The sequence below is a fragment of the Loxodonta africana genome, chromosome 23 (assembly GCF_030014295.1).
Source record: "Loxodonta africana isolate mLoxAfr1 chromosome 23, mLoxAfr1.hap2, whole genome shotgun sequence".
NCBI classification, from domain to species: Eukaryota; Metazoa; Chordata; class Mammalia; order Proboscidea; family Elephantidae; genus Loxodonta; species Loxodonta africana.
The window spans coordinates 33,107,299-33,127,104 of NC_087364.1; the positions used below are offsets into that span (position 1 = coordinate 33,107,299).

The 19,806-nt window shown below is 37.8% G+C and overlaps 1 protein-coding gene across 1 annotated transcript in view; it reads left to right on the forward strand.

Moving 5' to 3' along the window:
• The window catches only part of RNF17 (ring finger protein 17), a 224,019-nt gene that overhangs the window by 142,651 nt on the left and 61,562 nt on the right, over positions 1 to 19,806 (forward strand). The window contains exon 23 of the mRNA XM_064275375.1: positions 19,281 to 19,371. Coding sequence (XP_064131445.1) covers positions 19,281 to 19,371 — 91 coding nt within the window. The remainder of the gene's footprint in view (positions 1 to 19,280; positions 19,372 to 19,806) is intronic.

Below are 19,806 nucleotides of genomic sequence, written 5' to 3' on the forward strand. Positions count from 1 at the left end.
ATAGGGTCGCTATGAGTTGGAATCGACTCGACGGCACTGGGTTTTTAATTGAAATCTGCAGCACCACCTAGAAGTAGTATTGCTGGAAAAAGGAAAAAGCATTTAAAGGAAATACAAGGGACAGAGAAACATATTAAATACCATGGGGATGCAGTCAGCTAAGTCAAAGTTGTGGGAAACTACAAATGACTATTTTTAGTTGCAAATTGCAAGTAGAAAATTGCAAGGGAAAGTGATGGAGAAGGAATACAAGATATGTATCAATCATTCACAATACCTGGACCTTGTTTGCTTCCCAATTCAAACAAACTTTTAAAATATCAGGAAAGTATGAACACCTTATGCATACTTCGTATTAAAGGAATTCTTAAATTCTTTTTTTACATATGATAATGGTACTGTGGAAATATTTAGTTAAACGGCTTTTGGAAATAAACTAAAATCTTTCCAAATGAAATGATGTGATATCTTGTATTTGCTTCAAAATAATCTGGGGTGGGAATGAGTAGGTAGGAGTAGAGATAAAATAAAATTGGTCATGTATTGATAATCCCCACACTTCTGTCAGTTTGTCATACTGTAGTGGCTTGCATGTTACTGTGATACTGGGAGCTGTGCCACCAGTCTTTCAAATACCAGCAGGGTCACCCGTGGTAGACAGATTTCACCTGAGCTTCCAGACTGAGACTAGGAAGAAGGACCTGGTGGTTTACTTCTGAAAAAATTAGCCAGAGAAAATCTTCTGAATAGCAGCAGAACATTTTCTGATATAGTGCCAGAAGATGATCATCTCAGGTTGGAAGGAATTCAAGATATGACTGGGGAAGAGATGCCTCTCAAAGTAAAGTCAACCTTATTGACGTGGCTGGAGTCAAACTTTCAGGACCTTCTTTTGCTGATGTGGCACGACTCAAAATGAGGAAGAAACAGCTGCAAACATCCATTAATAATCAGAATGTGGAATGTACGAAGTATGAATCTAGGAAAACTGGAAATCATCAAAGATGAAATGAAACACGTAAACATTGATATCCTAGGCATTAGTGAACTTAAATGGACTGGTATTGGCCATTTTGAACTGGACGATCATGTGGTCTTCTGTGCCAGGAATGATAAATAGAAGAGGAATGGCCTTGTATTCATCACCAAAAAGAACATTTCAAGATCTCTCCTGAAGTACAACGCTGTCAGTGATAAAATAATATTCATACGCCTGCAAGAAAGGCCAGTTAATAATTCAAATTTATGCACCAAAGCCTAAGGCCAGAGAAGAAGAAATTGAAGATTTTCACCAACTTCAGTTTGAAATTGATCCAACGTGCAATCAAGATGCACTGACTAATTACTGGTGATTGAAATGTGAAAGTTAGAAACAAGAAAGATTGGTAGGTGGAAAATATGGCCTTGGTGATAGAAAATGATGCTAGAGATCGCATGATAGAAATTTGCAAGACCAACAACTTCTTCATTGCAAATATCTTTTTTCAACAACATAAATGGCTACTACATATGTGGACCTCAGCAGATGGAATACACAGGAATCAAATCAACTACATCTATGGAAAGAGACAATGGAAAAGCTCAATATCAGTCAGAACAAGGCAACGAGCTGACTGTGGAACAGACCATCAATTGCTCATACCAAGTTCAAGTTGAAACTGAAGAAAATTAGAACAAGTTCACGAGAGCTAAAGTACGACCTTGAGTATATCCCACCTGAATTTAGAGACCATCTCAAGAATAGATTCGATGCATTGAACTAATGACCGAAGACCAGTTGAGTTGTGCAATGACATTGAGGACATCATACATGAAGAAAGGAAGAGGTCATTAAAAAGACAGGAAAGAAAGAAAAGGCCAAAGTGGATGTCAGAAGAGATTCTGAAACTTGCTGTTGAACATAGAGTAGCTAAAGCAAATGGAAGAAATGATGAAGTAAAATAGCTGAGCAGAAGATTTCAAAGGGCAGCTCAAGAAGGCAGTATAATGAAATGTGCAAAGACCTGGAGTTAGAAAATCAAAAGGGGAGAACATGCTTGGCATTTTTCAAGCTAAAAGAACTGAAGAAAGTTTTGAGCCTCAAGTTGCGGTATTGAAGGATTCTGAGGGGAAAATATTGAACAAGACAGGGAGCATCAAAAGAAGACGGAAGGAATACACAAAGTCACCGTACCATTTCAGGGGATAGCATATGATCAAGAACTGATACTGAAGGAAGAATTGCAAACTGCACTGAAGGCATTGGCAAAAAACAAGGCTCCAAGAATTGACGGAATACCAGTTGAAATGTTTCAGCAAACAGATGCAGTGCTGGAGGTGCTCACTCATCTATGCCAAGAGATTTGGAAGACAGCTAACTGACCAACAGACAAGAAGAGATCAATATTTCTGCCCATTCCAATGAAAGATGATCCAAAAGAATGTGAAAATTACTGAACAATATCATTAATATCACACAAGTAAAATTTTGCTGAAGATCATTCAAAAGCAGTTGGCAGCAGTATATCAATAGAGAATTGCCAGAAATTCAAGCTGGATTCAGAAGAGGACATGGAAGGAGAAGTATCATTGCAGATGTCAGATGGATCTCTGCTGAAAGCAGAGGATACCAGAAAGATGTTTACCTGTGTTTTATTGACTATGCAAAGGCATTCAACTGTGTGAATGATAACAAATTATGGATAACATTGCAAAGAATGGGAATCCCAGAACACTTAATTATGCTCATGAAGAACCTGTATGTAGACCAAGAGGCATTCATTCATACAGACGAAGGGAGTACTGCAGGATTTAAAGTCAGGAAAAGTGTGCGTCAGGGTTGTATCCTTTCACCATACTTACTCAATCCGTATGCTGAGCAAATAAGCCAAAAAGCTGGACTATATGAAGAATACGGCATCGGGACTGGAGGAAGACTCATTAATAACCTGTGCTATGCAGATGACATAACCTTGATTGCTGAAAGTGAAGAGGACTTGAAGCACTTACTGACAAAGATAAAAGACTACAGACTTCAGTATGGATTGCACCTTAACATAAAGAAAACAAAACCCCTCACAACTGGACCAATAAGCAGCATCAAGAGAAAAGGAGAAAAGATTAAAGTTGTCAAGGATTTCTTTGTACTTGGATCCACAATCAACACCCGTGAAAGCTACTGGTCAAGAACTAAGGAGTGCCTGACCCAAGCCTTGGTGTTTTCACTTGCCTCATATGCATGGGAAAGCTGGACAACAAATAAGAGAAACCAAAGAAGAATTGATGCCTTTGAATTAAGGTGTTTGCAAAAAATTTTGAATATACCACGGACTGCCAAAAGAATGAGTAAATATGTGTTGGAAGAAGTACAGCCAGAATGCTCCTAGAAGCAAAGATGGGGAGACTTCATCTCACATACTTTGGACATGTTATCAGGAGGGAACAGTCCCTGGAGAAGGACATGATGCTTAATAAAGTAGAAAACTGTCAGCGCAAAAGAGGAAGACGCTCAAGAGATGGATTGACACAGTGGCTGCAACAGTGGGCTGAAGCATAAAAACAATTGTGAGGATGGTGCAGGACTGGACAGTGTTACTGTTGTACATAGGATCACTATGAGTTGGAACTGACAATGAGGGCACCTGACAACAGCAATATTGCTAATTGTCAAAGCTGGGTGATAGATATATCAGATTTATTACATTGCTGTGTCAACTTTCATATATGCTTGAAAATTCCCATAACTTTTTACAAATAAATTTACCAGAATAAAAAAAATTAGTCTTCAAATATTAAGAGAAGTATGTAAGGTGTAGCTTAAAGGCATATAGGAAAACATGGTCAATTCTGTTCTGAATAGATTACCTAGGAGGAAAATGTTGCTGTTTTTGGCAGAACACAAACATGGATCTTCATACATCTCAGGGTTGACCTTCATTTTATGGGTTTCCAGCCTGGAAAGCAGCCAAGAGAGCACTTAGCATGGTTATATATTATCCTGAAATTTCTTTAAAAAAAAAAAAGTGGCATATCCCTGCTTCTAGGGGCCTTCCTTCACTGGTAAATCCAAGTCAATTAAACCATAGTGTTTTCGTGACAAGAATCATGAATTGAAATCCAAAAAGCTTAGAGAGGAACATTTGTAATTTTTTATACCAGTCCTAAAAATAACAACAACAATAATAAAAACGGACATTCAAGACCTGCTTGAAAACTTTCAGTGCTATGGAGAATACTTCTCAAGGTATCTTGCTTGTTTGTTATGCAGCTTTCATTAGTATTTCATTACATTGCATTAAAATTGCCTCACACTTATTTCCCACACATCCTGATTTTTCTTATAGAACGAACTTCTTGACTCTTCTCACCATCAGATATTGAAAGGTAGATAGCATGTACCACTAAGACTTTTTTTTTCTTCCAGGCTATCTACAATTTTCTCATATATTCTTAAAATAAGGTGATTTCTAGATTCTCCTGCTTGTCTTTTTCTGTGTTTTCTGATTTAAGATGGAAGAAGTATTTCAGATATAATCTGAGCAGATGGCACTAAAACTGTAAATATGTGATTCTCTTGATTTACACTTTGGTTAATGCAGCTTTTTAAAATTTGTATTGGGAAGTTCGGTTGGACTGGATTTCTTAGGCAGTTTTAATTAAGCTCTCAACATTGGACTTGTGAATATCAGAGTATTAATCAAAAGCCTAGTGATCAGAACTGTAACTCCATTAGCATTTCAGTTTTATAAAGAATGGTTTAATCATGTTGTGGATTGAACTGTGTTCCCCAAAAATGTGTGTCAGCTTGGCTAGGCCATGGTTCCTAGTATTGTGTGTGTTTTCACCATTTTGTGATTTGATGTGATTTTCTTAATGTGTCATAAATCCTACCTGTATACCTTTATGATGTTCATGAAGCAGGATTCAATTTATAAGATTAGGTTGTGTCTTAAGTCAATCTCTTTTGAGATATAAAAGACAGAAGTGAGCAAAGAGACAGGGGGACCTCATACCACCAAGAAATAAGAGCCAGGAGAATAGCTCATTCCTTGAACCTAGGATCCCTGAACTGAGAAGCTCCTTGGCCAGGAAAGAGATGGCAGAGAGAAAGCCTCCCCCTGGAGCTGGCGCCCTGAATTCCAACTTCTAGCCGCCTAGACTGTGAGAGAATAAATGTCTCTTTGTTAAAGCCAACCCACTCGTGTTATTTGTGGTTTAGCAGTACTAGGTAACTAACTAGATAACTAACTTAGACAGATCCCAACCACTTGGTCCCTATCCATTCCTTGACTACTGTTCCAGATTTGGCACATCTCACCTGCTCCAAAAGAAGAAAGTATTGTCAGCTGAAACAGAGATCAAAGTTTATAGACAAAGATCCAGCCACTGACGTGGAAGAGCGATACATACCTTGATGTCCCTAGAATACCTGTATACTTACAAGGCCTTCCACAAAGGCAGGACTTACTTATTCTTCTTTGCACAAATGAATTATGAAGCTGTGTGTTTTTTTATACACTTAATTAATTGACTTTTTTCACCCAAATATAGATTTTTGTTTGTTTCTGTCAAGTTTTATCTAATTTATTTTGGAACTCAAATATTGATTCTATTTTTTAATATCTAGGTTATCCCTCCTAATATATTATCTGTAAACGTAAAAGCATACCTTTATGTCAGATTGCAGTTTAAAGTGGGCCATATCTAACTAGGATGCACCTTCAGAATATATTTTTTTTAATTTTAACTATTAAATTTTTTAAAAAACAGATTTGACTTAAAAATATTAATTTCTGGCTTCTGTTGACAAAAACACAGTGGGCGGGTTGACAAAAAATCTGAACAGTCACTGAAGCAACAGTGTTGCCAAATATTAATTAGTCTTCCCTCCAGAAATTCAGAATACTCAGTAACTGCTGTTAAATAACCTTTGGCTAGTATTTACCATGGAGTACTAGATATGATTTCACATATGGGAAGTAGCTCTTTCATTGATCAAAGCCTATAGTCAAAATTGGAGGGTAGTTTCCTGTTGCTCTGATGTGCTCCCTACACTTATCCAAAGTTACGCTGGACAGCTTGTAGTTTTGGTTGGTCTCATTTTTGCTCCCTAATTTGGAACAAATCCGTCCAGGCAATGACATGTTATTTGGATAAATATATATTGGATAAATACATATCTGTAGGTTTTTTAGGCATGGTACAAATAGGAATACTAAAAATCTGTTTTAATAACTCTCATAACTGGGATAAATCTGGAAGGCATTGTGGTGAGTGAAATTAGTCACCAAAGGACAAATATTATATGAGACCACTGTTACAAGAACTAAAGAAAATGTTTAAACACAGAAGACAACATACTTTGATGGTTACGAGGGTGGGAGAGGGAGGGAGAGAGGTATTCACTAACTACATAAAGTAGACAATAATTATCTTAGGCGAAGGGAAGGCCAACACAATACAGGGGAAGTCAGCACAACTGGACTAAACCAATAGCTAAGAAGTTTCCTGAATACAGCTGAACACTTCGAAGGACAGAGTAGCAGGGGTGGGGTCTGGGGACCATGGTTGCAAGGGATATCTAGGTCAATTGGCATAGCAAATTTTATTAAGAAAACTTTCTCCATCCCACTTTGGTGAGTGGCATCTGGGGTCTTAAAAACTAGCAAGCGGCCATTTAAGATGCATCAATTGTCCCAACCTACCTGGAGCAAAGGAGAATGAAGAATACCAAAGACACAAGGAAAACATTAGGCCAAGAGACAGGAAGGTCCACAAAACCAGAGACTCCCTCAGCCAGAGACCAGAAGAACTAGATGGTGCCTGGCTACCACCAGTGACGGCCCTGACAGAGAGTCCCTGAGGGAGTAGGAGAAAAGTGGGGTGCAGAACTCAAATTCTAGGAAAAAGACCAGACTTAATGGTCTGACTGAGACTGGAGGAACCCCAGAAGACATGGCCCCGGACTCTTTTAACACAGAACTAAAACCATTCCCTAAGCCAACTCTTCAGACAAAGATTAGACTGGACTATAAGACATAAAATGATATTTGGGAACAGCGTGCTTCTTAGTTCAAGTAGGTACATGAGACTGAATGGACATGGTAAATTTGGGGTGAAAAGGAGGGGTGTGCTGTCACATTATAGGGGGAGCAACTAGGGTCACATAACAATGTGTAAGTTTTTGTATGAGAAACTGACTTGAGCTGTAAACTTTCGCTTAAAGCACACACACAAAAAAAATCTGTTTAAAAATAAACCTAAAAGTTCCCAAAGGCCCTTTCAACATTATGAAAACTTTAATGAGCATGCATGTGATTTTTAAAACAGATAAACGTATTAAACAATACCTAATTCTAGAAGTTATTAATACTTTAAACTTCCCAGCTCATAAGAACACTGAACTTTTTTTTTCATGCTTCCACTTTCCAATGCTTTATTAATATTTGTAATTGAGTGTTCATTTTAACGGTGTGAATTTTATCCAAATTTTTTAACAGATTTGCACATGGGTAGTGATGGTTATTATTATTCTATCATGGAATAACCACTTTTTTAAAAAAAAATCAATGTGTTTATTTGAAAAAAATCCAAGATTTTCCCTCTAATTTTAATGTGTTTTATACTTCATAGAGATAAAAAGGCAAATAAGACAGAAAAGAAAACTCACTTCTTTATCTAAAAATGTTAAAAAAAGTATTTTGTAGACATGCCAATTAAAACATGCCTAAATTTTTTTTTTTAAATCAGTTGCATACTTCAGGAGTATGCAACTGATTTTCAGTTGCCCACTATCATTTTAGAATGTTCACTTTTTTAAAAATATTATTGTGGTAAAATATATTTAAAATTTGCCATATAACCCCTTTTAAGTGTGACATTAATTACATTCACCATGTTGTGCAACCATCACCACCATCTATTTCTTAAAGTTTCTCCTTACCCAACTCAGTGCCCCCTTAAGAAACTCAATGCCCTTTAAGCAATACTCTCCATTTTCCCCTCCTCCCAGCCCGACAACCACAAAAACTTTGATTTCTATTTACCTGTTGTAGGTATTTGATATAAGTGGGTTCGTATAATAATTGTCCTTTTATCTCTTATTTTACTCAGCATAATGTTTTCAAGATTCATGTCATAACATGAATCAGAATTTCATTTCTCCTTATGGCTGAATAATATTCCATTGTGTGGATATAGTACATTCATTTGTCCATGTATCCGTTGATGGACACTCGAGTTGTTTCTACCTTTTGGCTGTTGTGAACATCAGTGTACAAATATCTGTTTGAGGTCCAGCTTTCATGTTTTTTCGGTATATACCTAGGAGTGGAATTGGTGGGTCATATGTTTAACTTTTTGAAGAACCACCCAACTGTTTTTTACAGCCGCTACACCTTTTACATTCCCAACAACAATGGATGCGGATTCCAAGTAACTCCACATTCTCATCAACACTGTTATTTTCCATTTTTCTGATAACAGCCATCCTGTTGTTAGGTGCCATCAAGTCAATTTTGACTCATAGCAACCCCATGTGACGGAGTAGTACTGCCCCATAGAGTTTTCTAGGCTGTAATGTTACGGGAGCAGGTCACCAGCCCTTTCTCCCATGGAGCCTCTGTGTGGGTTCAAACCACCAACCTTTTGGGTAGCAGTTGAGTGCTTATTCATTGCAGCACCATGGCTCTGTAATAGCTATCCTAGTGGGTGTGTAGTGATGTCTCATTGTGGTTTGATTTGCATTTTCATAATGGTAATGATGTTGAGCATCTTCTCATGTGCTTATTGGCTATTTGCATATTTTTGGAGAAAGGTCTGTTCAAGTCTTTTGCCGATTTTTAATTTTTATTGAACTTTAGATGAAGGTTTACAGAACATACCAGTCTCTCGTCAAACAGTCAGTATACGCATTATTGTATGACATTGGTCAACAACCCCATGACATATCAACACTCTCCTTCTCAACCCTTGGTTCCGTATTACCAGCTTTCCTGTTCCTCCTGCCTTCCAGTCGCTGCCCCAGGGCTGGTATGCCGCCCAGCCTTGTCTCATTCCATGGGCCTGTTTAATCATTGGCTGAAATGGCGAACCCCAGGAGTGACCCCATTACTGAGCTGAGAGGGTGTCTGGGGGCCACACTCTCAGAGTTTCCCCAGTCTCTGTCAGCCCAGCAAACCTGGTCTTTCTTTTTGAGTTAGAATTCTATTCTACACTTTTCTCCAGCTCTGTCTAGGACCCTGTATTGTGATCCCCGTCAGAACAGTCAGTGGTCACAGCCGGGCACCTTCTAGTTGTATTGGACTCAGTCTGGTGGAGGCTATGGTAGATGTGGTCCATTAGTCCTTTGTGGTCCATTAGTCAACAGTGCTGCAGTGAACATGCGTGTACATGTGTCTATTTGATGACTCTTTTTTTTTTTTATTTTATGGGTCTAGGGTATATTCCTAGGATTGGGATTCCTGGATCATATAGTATTTCTGTTTCTAGCTTTCTAATGAAGCACCATATTGTTTTCCAAAATGGTTGCATCATTTTGCATTCCCACCAGCAGTGCATAAGAGTTCCGATCTCTCCATAGCCTCTCCAACATTTGTTATTTTCTGTTTTTTTGATTCGTGCCAGTAATGCTGGGGTGAGACGGTATCTCATTGTGGTTTTGATTTGCATTCCTGTGATGGCTAGAGATCGTGAGCATTTCCTCATGTGTCTGTTGGCTGCTTGAATGTCTTCTTTGGTGAAATGTTTATTTCCTTTGCCCATTTTTTAATTGGATTATTTGTCTTTTTGTTGTAGAGGTTTTGGATTTTCTTGTAGACTTTAGAAATTAGACCTTTGATGTGTAATAGCCAAAATTTTTTTCCCAGCCTGTAGGTCCTCTTTTTACTCTTTTGGTGAAGTCTTTTGATGAATACAAGTGTTTAATTTTTAGAAGATCCCGGTTATGTAGCTTATCCTCTAGAGCTTATGAGTTGTTGGTTGTGGTTTGTATCCTGTTAATTCCATGTCTTAGGGCCTCTAGCATTGATCCTATTTTTTCTTCTATGAACTTCAAAGTTTTTGGCTTTATATTTAAGTCTTTGATCCATTTTGAGTTAGTTTTTGTATATGCTCTGAGGTATTGGTCCTGTTTCATTTTTTTGCAAATCGACATCCAGTTTTGCCAGCACCATTTGTTATAGACTGTCTTTTCCCCGTCTGATGGACTTTGAGCCCTTGTCGAAGATCAGGTGACCATAGGTGGGTGGATTTACATCTGGGTTCTCAATTCTGTTCCATTGGTCAATGTATCTGTCATTGTATCAGTAGTAAGCTGTTTTGACTACTGTAGCTGTACAGTAGATTCTAAGGTCAGGTAGTGCAAGTTCTCCTACTTTATTCTTCTTCTTCAGTAGTGCTTTACTTATCTGGGGCTTCTTCCCTTTCTACATAAAGTTAATGATAAGTTTTTCCATCTCTTTAAAGAATGTTGTTGGTTTTTAGATTGGTATTGCATTGTATTTGTAAATCACTTTGGATAGAATTGTCATTTTCACAATGTTGAATCTACCTGTCTATGAGCATGGTTTGTTTTCCATTTATGTAGATCTCTTTTGGTCTCTTGCAGTAGTGTTTTGTAGTTTTCTTTTACATCCCTGGTTAGATTTATTCCCAAGTATTTTGTGTTTTTAGGGGATATTATAAATGGTATTGTTTTCTTGATTTCCTTTTCAACAACCTCTTTCTTGGTGTATAGGAATCCAGCTGATTTTTGTATGTTTATCTTGTATCCTGCTGCTCTGCTGAATCTTTCTGTTAATTCCTGTAGTTTTCTTGTGGAGTCTTTTGGGTTTTCTATATGTAGTATCATGTTAGCTGCAAATAGGGACAGTTTAACTTCTTTATTACAAATCTGAATGCCCTTTATTTCTGTTTCAGGCCTTACTGCTCTATCTAGGACTTCCAATACAGTGTTAAATAGTGGTGATAAAGGGCATCCTTGTCTTGTTCTCACGGGGAATGTTTTGTTCTCACGGGGAATGTTTTCAGCCTCTCTCCATTAAGAATGGTGTTGGCTATTGGTTATTCAGAGATGCCCTTTATTATATTGAGAAATTTCCCATCTGTACCTATTTTATTGAAAGTTTTTTTTTATCAAGAGTGAGTGTTAGACTTTGTCGAATGCCTTTTCTGCATCAATTGAGATGATCATGTGATTCTTTTATTTATGTGGTGGATTATGTTGATTAATTTTCTGATGTTGAACCATCCTTGCATACCTGATATGAATCCTACTTGGTCATGGTTTATTATTTTTTTGATATGCCGAATTCTATTGGTAAGAATTTTGTTGAGAATTTTTGCATCTATGTTCGTGAGCGGTATTGTTCTGTAATTTTCTTTTTGTGTGGTGTCTTTGTCTGGTTTTGGTATCAGGGTTATGCTGGCTTCATAGAATGAATTTGGAAGTATCGTTTTCTTTTCTATATTCTGAAATAGTTTGAGTAGTACTGGTATAAGTTCTTCATGAATGTTTGGTAGAATTCTCCAGTGAAACCATCTGGGCCAGGGCTTTTTTTTTTGGATAAGCTTTTTTTAATTACCTTTTCAATCTCTTCTTACGGTTCTCTTTGGACTTTCAATGTCATTTTGTGTCAGTTTGGGTAGGTAGTGGGTCTCTAGAAATTGTACATTTCCTCTAGGTTTTCAAATTTGTTGGAGTGTAGTTTTTCAAAATACTCTGTTATGATCCTTTTTACTTCAGTTGGGTCTGTTGTAATGTCCCCCATTTCATTTCTTGTTTGGGTTATTTGCCTTCTCTCCTGTTTTTCTTTTGTCATTTTGGCCGGTGGTTTGTTGATTTTGTAGACCCTTTCAAAGAACCAACTTCTGGTTTTGTTGATTTTTTTTCTTGTTTTTCTGTTCTCTATTTCATTTATTTCTGCTCTGATCTTTATTATTTCCTTTCTTCTGGTGGCTGTGGGCATTTTTTGCTGTTCTCTATTTGCTCAAGTTGCATAGCTAATGTTTTGATGTTGTCCCTTCTTTTTTGATGTGTGCATCTGTTGCTATAAAATGACATCTGAGAACTGCCTTTGCTGTATCCCAGAGGTTTTGGTATGATGTGTTTTCATTCTCATTTGATTCTAGAAATTTTTTGATTCCATCTTTTGATTTCTTCTATTATCCAGTGGTTTTTAAGCAGGGTGTTATTTAGTTTTTATGTAATTGATTTTTTTCCCTTACTTTTCCTATTGTTAATTTCTACTTTGATGGCATTGTGGTCAGAGAAGATACTTCGTATTATGTCAGTGTTTTGGATTTTATTGAGGGTTGCTCTGTGCCCTAAGATGTAGTCTGTTCTGGATAGCGTTCCATGTGCATTGGAAAAGAATGTGTACTTTGCAGCTGTTGGGTGGAGTGTTCTATATATGTCTGTGAGGTCAATTTGGCTGATTGTGCTCTTTAGCTCTTCTGTATCTTTACTGAGTTCCCTTCTAGATTTTCTGCCCTTTGCCAAGAGTGGTCTGTTGCAGTCTCCTACTCTTATTGTGGAACTGTCAGTTTCTGTGTTCGATGCTGTTAGTGTTTGTTTTATGTATCTTGGAGTCCTGTCATTGGGTGCATAGATGTTGATTATGGTTAAGCCTTCGTGATGGATCGCCCCTTTAGTCATTATTTAGTGCCCTTCCTTGTCTTTTATGGTAGATTTTGTTTTAAAGTCTATTTTATCAGAGATTAGTATTGCCATTCCTGCTCCTTTTTGGTAGTTACTTCCTTGATATATTTTTTCCATCCTTTGATTTTAAATAAATGTCTCTTGTAGACAGCATATTGATGGATCCTGTTTTGTTTTGTTTTTTAAATCCATTCTGTCACTCTGTGTCTCTTTATGGGTGCATTTAGGCCATTTAAATTCAGTGTAATTATTGATAGGTGTGAGTTTATTGCAGTCATTTTGTGGTACTAACATTTTCTTTCTTCTTACTCTCCTGTGCTGAGTTCCTTTTATTTATGAATTTCTTTTTCATTTCTTTTGTTTTTGTAGATTTTGTTTTTATTGAACTTTATGTTTTTCTTCTTTATTTTGATGAGTAGGTTTGTTAACTTTCTTTGTGGTTACCTTGAAATTTGCCCTTATCTTCCTGTTATTATTTGGTATCGCATTGCATTCTTTTCTGTTAGAAAGTTCCATATGTATACCATTTATTCCCTCTTTTGTTGTTCTGATGTTGTTGTCATTTACAGATTAACCTCTCTGGTTCCCTGTTGCAATTCTTTTGGTTTTGGATAGTCCTCATGAGTCCATTTCCTAGGTTGGTATCTGGCAGGTACAATCTTGCATCCTACATTCAGGCTGTGGCCTGATGTTGTTTGTTCTCAGACCAAAGGATTCCGTTTAATAATTCTTGTAATTTGGCTTGGTTTTTACATATTTTCTTAATTTTTGTTTATCTGGAAATGTCCTAATTTCACCATCATACTTGAACAAAAGTTTTCATGATATATTATCCTTGGTTGGCAATTTTTTTCTTTCAAGGTTTAATATATGTCATCCCATTGCTTCTTGCCTGCATGGTTTCTGCCAGATTAGCAGAGCTTAGTCTTATTGTTTGTCCTCTGTATGTGACTTTTTGTTTTCCTTGAGCTGCTCTGAGGATATTTTCTTTGTCTTTGGTTTTAGTGAGTGTGATTATGATATGCCTTGGTGTTTTTCTTCTTTTGGGGTCTATCCTATATGGGGTTTGTTGAGCTTCTTGGATGGTCAGCTTTTCATCATTCATGATATTAGGGAAGTTTTCTGTCAGCAATTCTTCAGTGATCCTCTCTGTGTTTCCCATTTTCTTTCCCTGTTCTTGAACTCCGATCACTTGCAAATTTTTCTTTTGATTGTATCCCACACATTTCTCAGTGTTTCTTCATTTTTCTTCATTCTTTTTTTGATATTTCCTCAAAGAGTTGTATCCAAGTGTTTGTCTTCAATTTCGCTGATCTTGTCTTCCGTTATTTCACACCTGTTCCTCAGCCCTTCTATGGCACTGTCCATTTCTGAAATCTTGTTTACCTTTTGGATTTCTTTTGTTGTTTTTGTATGATTTCTAGTTGTGAATTTATTTTGGCATTCTTTTCCTATGTTATTTTCCTGAATTCTTCCATTTTTTGTCTGTATTTTCCATGATTTTGTCTGCCTTTTCCATAAATTTGTATATTTTCTCTCTTTTTTGTCTGCTTTTTGCTTCAACTGTTGGATTGCTCTGAATATTAGAGATTTGAATTCCCTGTCATGTAGTTCTGGTACCTTTTTTCTACTGGAAAGTTAGCTGGTATTTTATTTTGGATGCCTACTGGAAACATCCTGTCCTGTTTTTTTATATTTTTCATATTGTCTGCTGTCTTTGGGACATTCAGTAGTTATTTTGTTTCTTGATTGTAAATTGTTTTGTCCTGCTTTTTGTTTTATTTGGTTATGTCTGAGCAGACAGTTTGTGTTTTCTTTGTTGTTTGCTCGTCTGTAGTCACAATACTTTTCCCTTCCTTGTCCAGTGGGCAGGGCCAGTCACTCAGCTATGGTGCATCAAGGAAGGTACAGCTGAAGGGTACGAGCTGGGATGGGTTGTGTGTGACATGTACTAGGGCTGACAGAGCAGACCAGGAATCAGTGCTGGGCAGGTTCTGGTAGGCTGTGCCTGTGCTTCTTGGGGGTGTGATGTTCAGTGCACAGTGCAGGTAGGCAGGAAAGAGGGGGGAGGTTGTGATATGTGGAGTTAATATGGGTGTGGGAAACAGGAGAGAGAGACAGGAGTCAAAAATTAACAAACAAAAGAAGAAAAAAAGAGTGGTAAGGGAGCTTGCCATTGGAGTGGAGAGATGAGAAATGCAAAAAGGGAAAAAGAAAAAAAATAACTAGATAAAAATTTGGAAAAGAAAAGTTCCTAAGAGTCCCTCCAGTGGGCCCACCTAGACAGGGAAAGTGGCTCCCAGGCTATGTGGTATAGCGTGGCTAGAGGAGGCATAGACGTCACACAGCATCAGGTATTCAGGAGACAGGAAAAAAAGGTAAGTATAGAGAGATGAGAAGTGAGAAATGAAGAAAGACAGAAAGGGAAAAAGAGAAAAGAACAGGAAAAAAAGGACAGAATAAAAAAAAGGAATCCCACCTATGCGGCTATACAGATTGGGAGAGTGGCTCCAAGGCCGTGCAGCAGAGCCCGGCTAGAAGGGGCTCCCAATTCATGAAACGGAAAACAAACAAAACAAGCAAAAACAAAAAAAAGGCCCCAGGGATCCCACCAGGTGGTGTCACAGGCTGTGGGAGTGGTTCCCCAGTCGAGCAGGGCTTCACAGCCTTTCAAGGAGAAGCAAAGATGGCACACACAGCCAGGTGTTCGAAATAAAGGAGGGGCAGTTGGTGTGAGGCACGGAAAAAAAAGAATTGGAAAGAAGGAGCACTAGCTCAGGGGCTGGCCAGTGTTGGCGGTGTGAATCCAAGCTGCCTGAGGCCAAAGCAGTAGCCTTCCAGCCAAGAGACTGCGGCTGGTGGGAAGTAGAGGAGGGTGAGGGGAATAAGGGTGGGGGTTAGGAAAGCATATATAGCTTGTTACTAGGTGCTCTGTCTCTTGCTAGGAACTTCGTGAAGCTGCTTTCCCATACTCCCTGTCTGCTGATCTCCAGTGTGGATGGGTGGGGTAAATCCAAGTGGCATGGACATTGCACTTCCCGGCCGGCCAAGCCACCAGGGTAGGAAAGTGTGTATCACTGGTTACCGGGTGCACTGTCTCCTGCTGGGAACTCCATGAAGCTGCTTTCCTGTGCCCCCTGTCCACCAATCCCTGAAAGGAGTCCAAGATGGCAGATCCGTGCTCTGTTAGCTGAAAGGGGCCCTCAGCACGTATCTCTCCTTGCTCTCTGCCCTCTGTCGGTTTCTTAATTCATTCGGTGTTTGGCTGAGTTCTTTATCTCTTCATTTGAAACTTCAGGTTCCAGGAATGACGTTTGTCTCTGTTTTGCTTAGTTTTTCAGGTCTTTGCTGTGGAGGGACGGTGTGGTGCTTCTGTCTGTGGTGCCATGTTGGCTGGAAGTCCCCTTTTGGCTATTTTGTAATTGATTTGCTAGTCTTTTTGTTGTTGAGTTGTAGGAGTTCTTTATATGTTCTGGATATTAAACCTTTGTCGTATGTATGGTTCCCAAGTATTTTTTCCATTCAGTAGGTTGTTTCCACTTTGTTAATAAAATCCTTTGATGCACAAAAACATAATTTTGAAGAAGTCCAATTTTTTTTTTCTCTTATTGCTTACACTCTAGGTGTCATATCTTAAGAATCCATTGCCAAAAACAAGGTCTTGAAGTTTTATTTGTATGTTTTCTAGTAAGAGTTTTAATGGTTTTAGGTCTTATATTTATGTCATTGATCCATTTTGAGTTAATTTTTGTATATAGTGTGAGGTATGGGACCAGCTTCATTCTTTTGCTTCTGGAGATTGGGATTGGGCTTCCTTTTTTTTTTTTTTTTTTAAATAGAGACCAAAGTTTATTAGTGGTAAGCAGGGGTGGGGGGGGGGTGGGAAATGGTGATTATTGCTTATGGAGTAATGAGTTTTGGTTTACAGTAATAGAAAAATCACATTAAGAGTAAGTTTGCACAGCTGATTAATGTAATTGTTGTCTGTAAGTTGTACACCTGTAAAAAGTTAAATTGGCAAAAGTGTGGTAGGTATATTTACACAAAGACAAAAACAAAAGATCTATTGAGGCTGCTTATATCCAACCAAAAACTTCATGAGATTTGTTTTTGTTTGTTTTTCTAATAATATTTTATTGTGTTTTTGGTGGAAGTTTACATAGCAGATTAAGCACCCATTTGACAATTTCTATAGAAGTTGTTCAGTGACATTAGTTACATTTTACACAATATGTCCACATTCTCTTTAATTGCATTCTGGTTGTTGCATTTCAGTGCTCTGGTTTCCCTGCCCCCTTTAATGTCTCATCTTTAGAGTAAGTGTTTTAGAGTAAACATTGGCCTTTTGGTCTCATATAGATGTTTTTTTAATGCAGCACTGTACTCACGGGTAATATCCTTTATTTTGTGTGCCTGTCTGTTATTCCCCTAAAGGGTGACCTCAGGAGATAGCTTCTGTTCAAGGTTTAAAGAGTATCTCAGGACAGTAGTCCCAGGGACTCCTCTAATCTCAGCTTGTCCAGTTAAGTCTGGGCTTTTTAAAAGAATTTGAGCTGTGTTCTGCATTTTTCTCCCATTTCATCAGGATCTATCTCTTATGCCCCTAATCAAAATGGTCAGTAGTGGTAGCCAGGTACCATCTATTTCTTCTGATCTCAGGGTAGATGAGGCCGTGGTTCATGTAGGCTATTAGCCCTGTAGACTAGTTTATTCTCGGAGACTTACATTTCTCCTGATAAATGGAGACCAATAGTTGTATCTTAGATGGCTGCTCACAAGCTTTTAAGACCCCAGACGCTACTCACCTCACTAGGATGCAGAACATGACCTTTGTGAACTATATGATGCCAGTTGACTGAATTGTCCCATGAGAGTAAGGTCCTAAGCCTTTAAACCCAGAAAACCAGTCTCTGAAGGTATTTGGTTAGTCTGAGAAGTATCTATAACTGTGTCCTGTATAAAATATATGCATGTACACATATTATCTGTACGTACAGATACATATAGATACTTCTATATGTGCACACATATGTACACATCTGTACTTACCCATACATGTATATGCCTATACACATACACATGTGGCCATACACTTATTTTTGGGTTATTGTTGGTGTTGTTGCCAAATTATGTATGTCATATTCTTTAGCACAGACATCCTCTTCTCTTGTGCACTTCTTAGTGCCATTGTTTGCTTTGGTCAAGCTGGGCTCATTACACCCACATTACCAAAAATAACAAGCATCTACAATCTAGAGAGTGATCCTCCCTCCCTCTTCCGCCCATTTCTGGCAACCACCAATGAACATTGGTCTCTGTATATATATATCTATTCTTGTCTTATAAGAGTTGGGTTGTACAATATTTGTCCTTGTGTGATTCACTTATTTCAGTTAGCATTATGTCCTCCAGATCCATTCGTGTTATAATATGTTTCGTGGATATATCATTGTTCTTTATGGTTGCATAGTATTCCATTGTATGGAGATGGGGCTTCTTAATAAATAGTGTAGTATATATATCAAATCATTTTTAGCAAAGCTGCATGCCCAGTTGATTTGGTTAGTTCGTGCGTATAAATCGTTTAACATGAAAAGATCAACCAGTCAGTTATTTACTCAATTGATAGGTCAGCTCCAGTGAAATCTAGAAATCTGCATCTAGAAATTATGTTTATAGAGGCCTCCAGAGCCTGCGATTATGTTACTTGTAATCTGTTTAGTGGTTGTCAGTAGCTGCCATCAAGTGGGTCCCTGACTCATGGTAACCCCATGCATAATGGAATGAGACACTGCCTAGTCATGCGCCATTTCCATGATTGGTTACAAATCAAACCCATAGAGTTTCCACTGGCTGATTTTCAGAAGTAGATCACCAGGCTTTTCTTCCTAGTCCATCTTAGTCTGGAAGCTCCGCTGAAATCTGTTCAGCATCATAGCAAGCCTCCACTGCCAGACAGGTGGTGGCTGTGCATGAGGTGTACGGCTGGGAATTGAACCCCGATTTCCCACATAGAAGACGAGAATTCTACCACTGAACCACCAATGCCTCATTCTTCAGTGGTACTTGTTCTTTATTTTGGGGGGGTAGATTTGATGTTTAGAAAATATCCAAAATCATCGAATTTAGACTCTGCAAACTAAGATGAATGATGAAATTGTATATTCTTCTTTTCATTGATCTGTCAATAAATATTTACTGAGCATTTTTGACAATGCATATTAAAAATAAAATTTTTGGAGTCCCTTCTCTGTGGCAGGTACTATATTAGGCATTAGGGATATAATGATGGAGATAAGGTAGTATATCATCCCTGCTCTACTTGTGTTTGTAGTCTAATTCACATATATGAAACATTTATAATGGTTAAAAATACTTAAGATATACCTACTTTTTAGGGTTTCTCAATGTAGCTGCACAGTAGACATACATAAATAGTGTAATATGGAACATAGATAGAGGAATGAATAAAATGTTATGAAAACAGGGAAGGAAATCATGTAGATAACACTTAACCATATTTAAGCTGATTTCTCACTGCATATTTAGTTAGTTCAAATATATAAAGTGGCTTGTTCTTTTATATTTAGATGTACTATGCTATTTATTATAAAACAAGATACCATTATTTTTTTTGTTTTAGACCAACTGGTGGGAGTGACAAGTGGACAGCAACAGCTTGTGACTGTCTTTCATTGTACCTAACTGGAGCTGTAGCAACTATAATCATACAGGTGTGTAGTGGGGTAAACTGTTAGAATAGATATGTACTGACTGTGTCGTTGATGTTGTAATCAATTCCGTATATTTTCTTTCTTGTTGAGAAAATAACCACAAACTATTTGGAGTTTTTGGTAACCTTTGTTGGTCTTATCTCAATGTATGATGCCTGTTTGATAATACGTGTACCATAAATGATTGTGTGAATGAATCAGACATTTCTAAAGTAATATTGAATTGGTAATATACATGTTAAAAAAAACATAGGTATGCTAGAGTGCATTTCTGAAGCTTAAGGGTTTGATATTCTTTGAAAAATGGAGTTAGGCTTCTAGTAAAATCATATTATGTAAAAGATGTGTGTGCATCTGTGCACATGTCTGTATATGAGTATGAGAAGAGAGGTATATCTTTAGAGAACACATAAATATTCTTTGCCTCTTTCATTT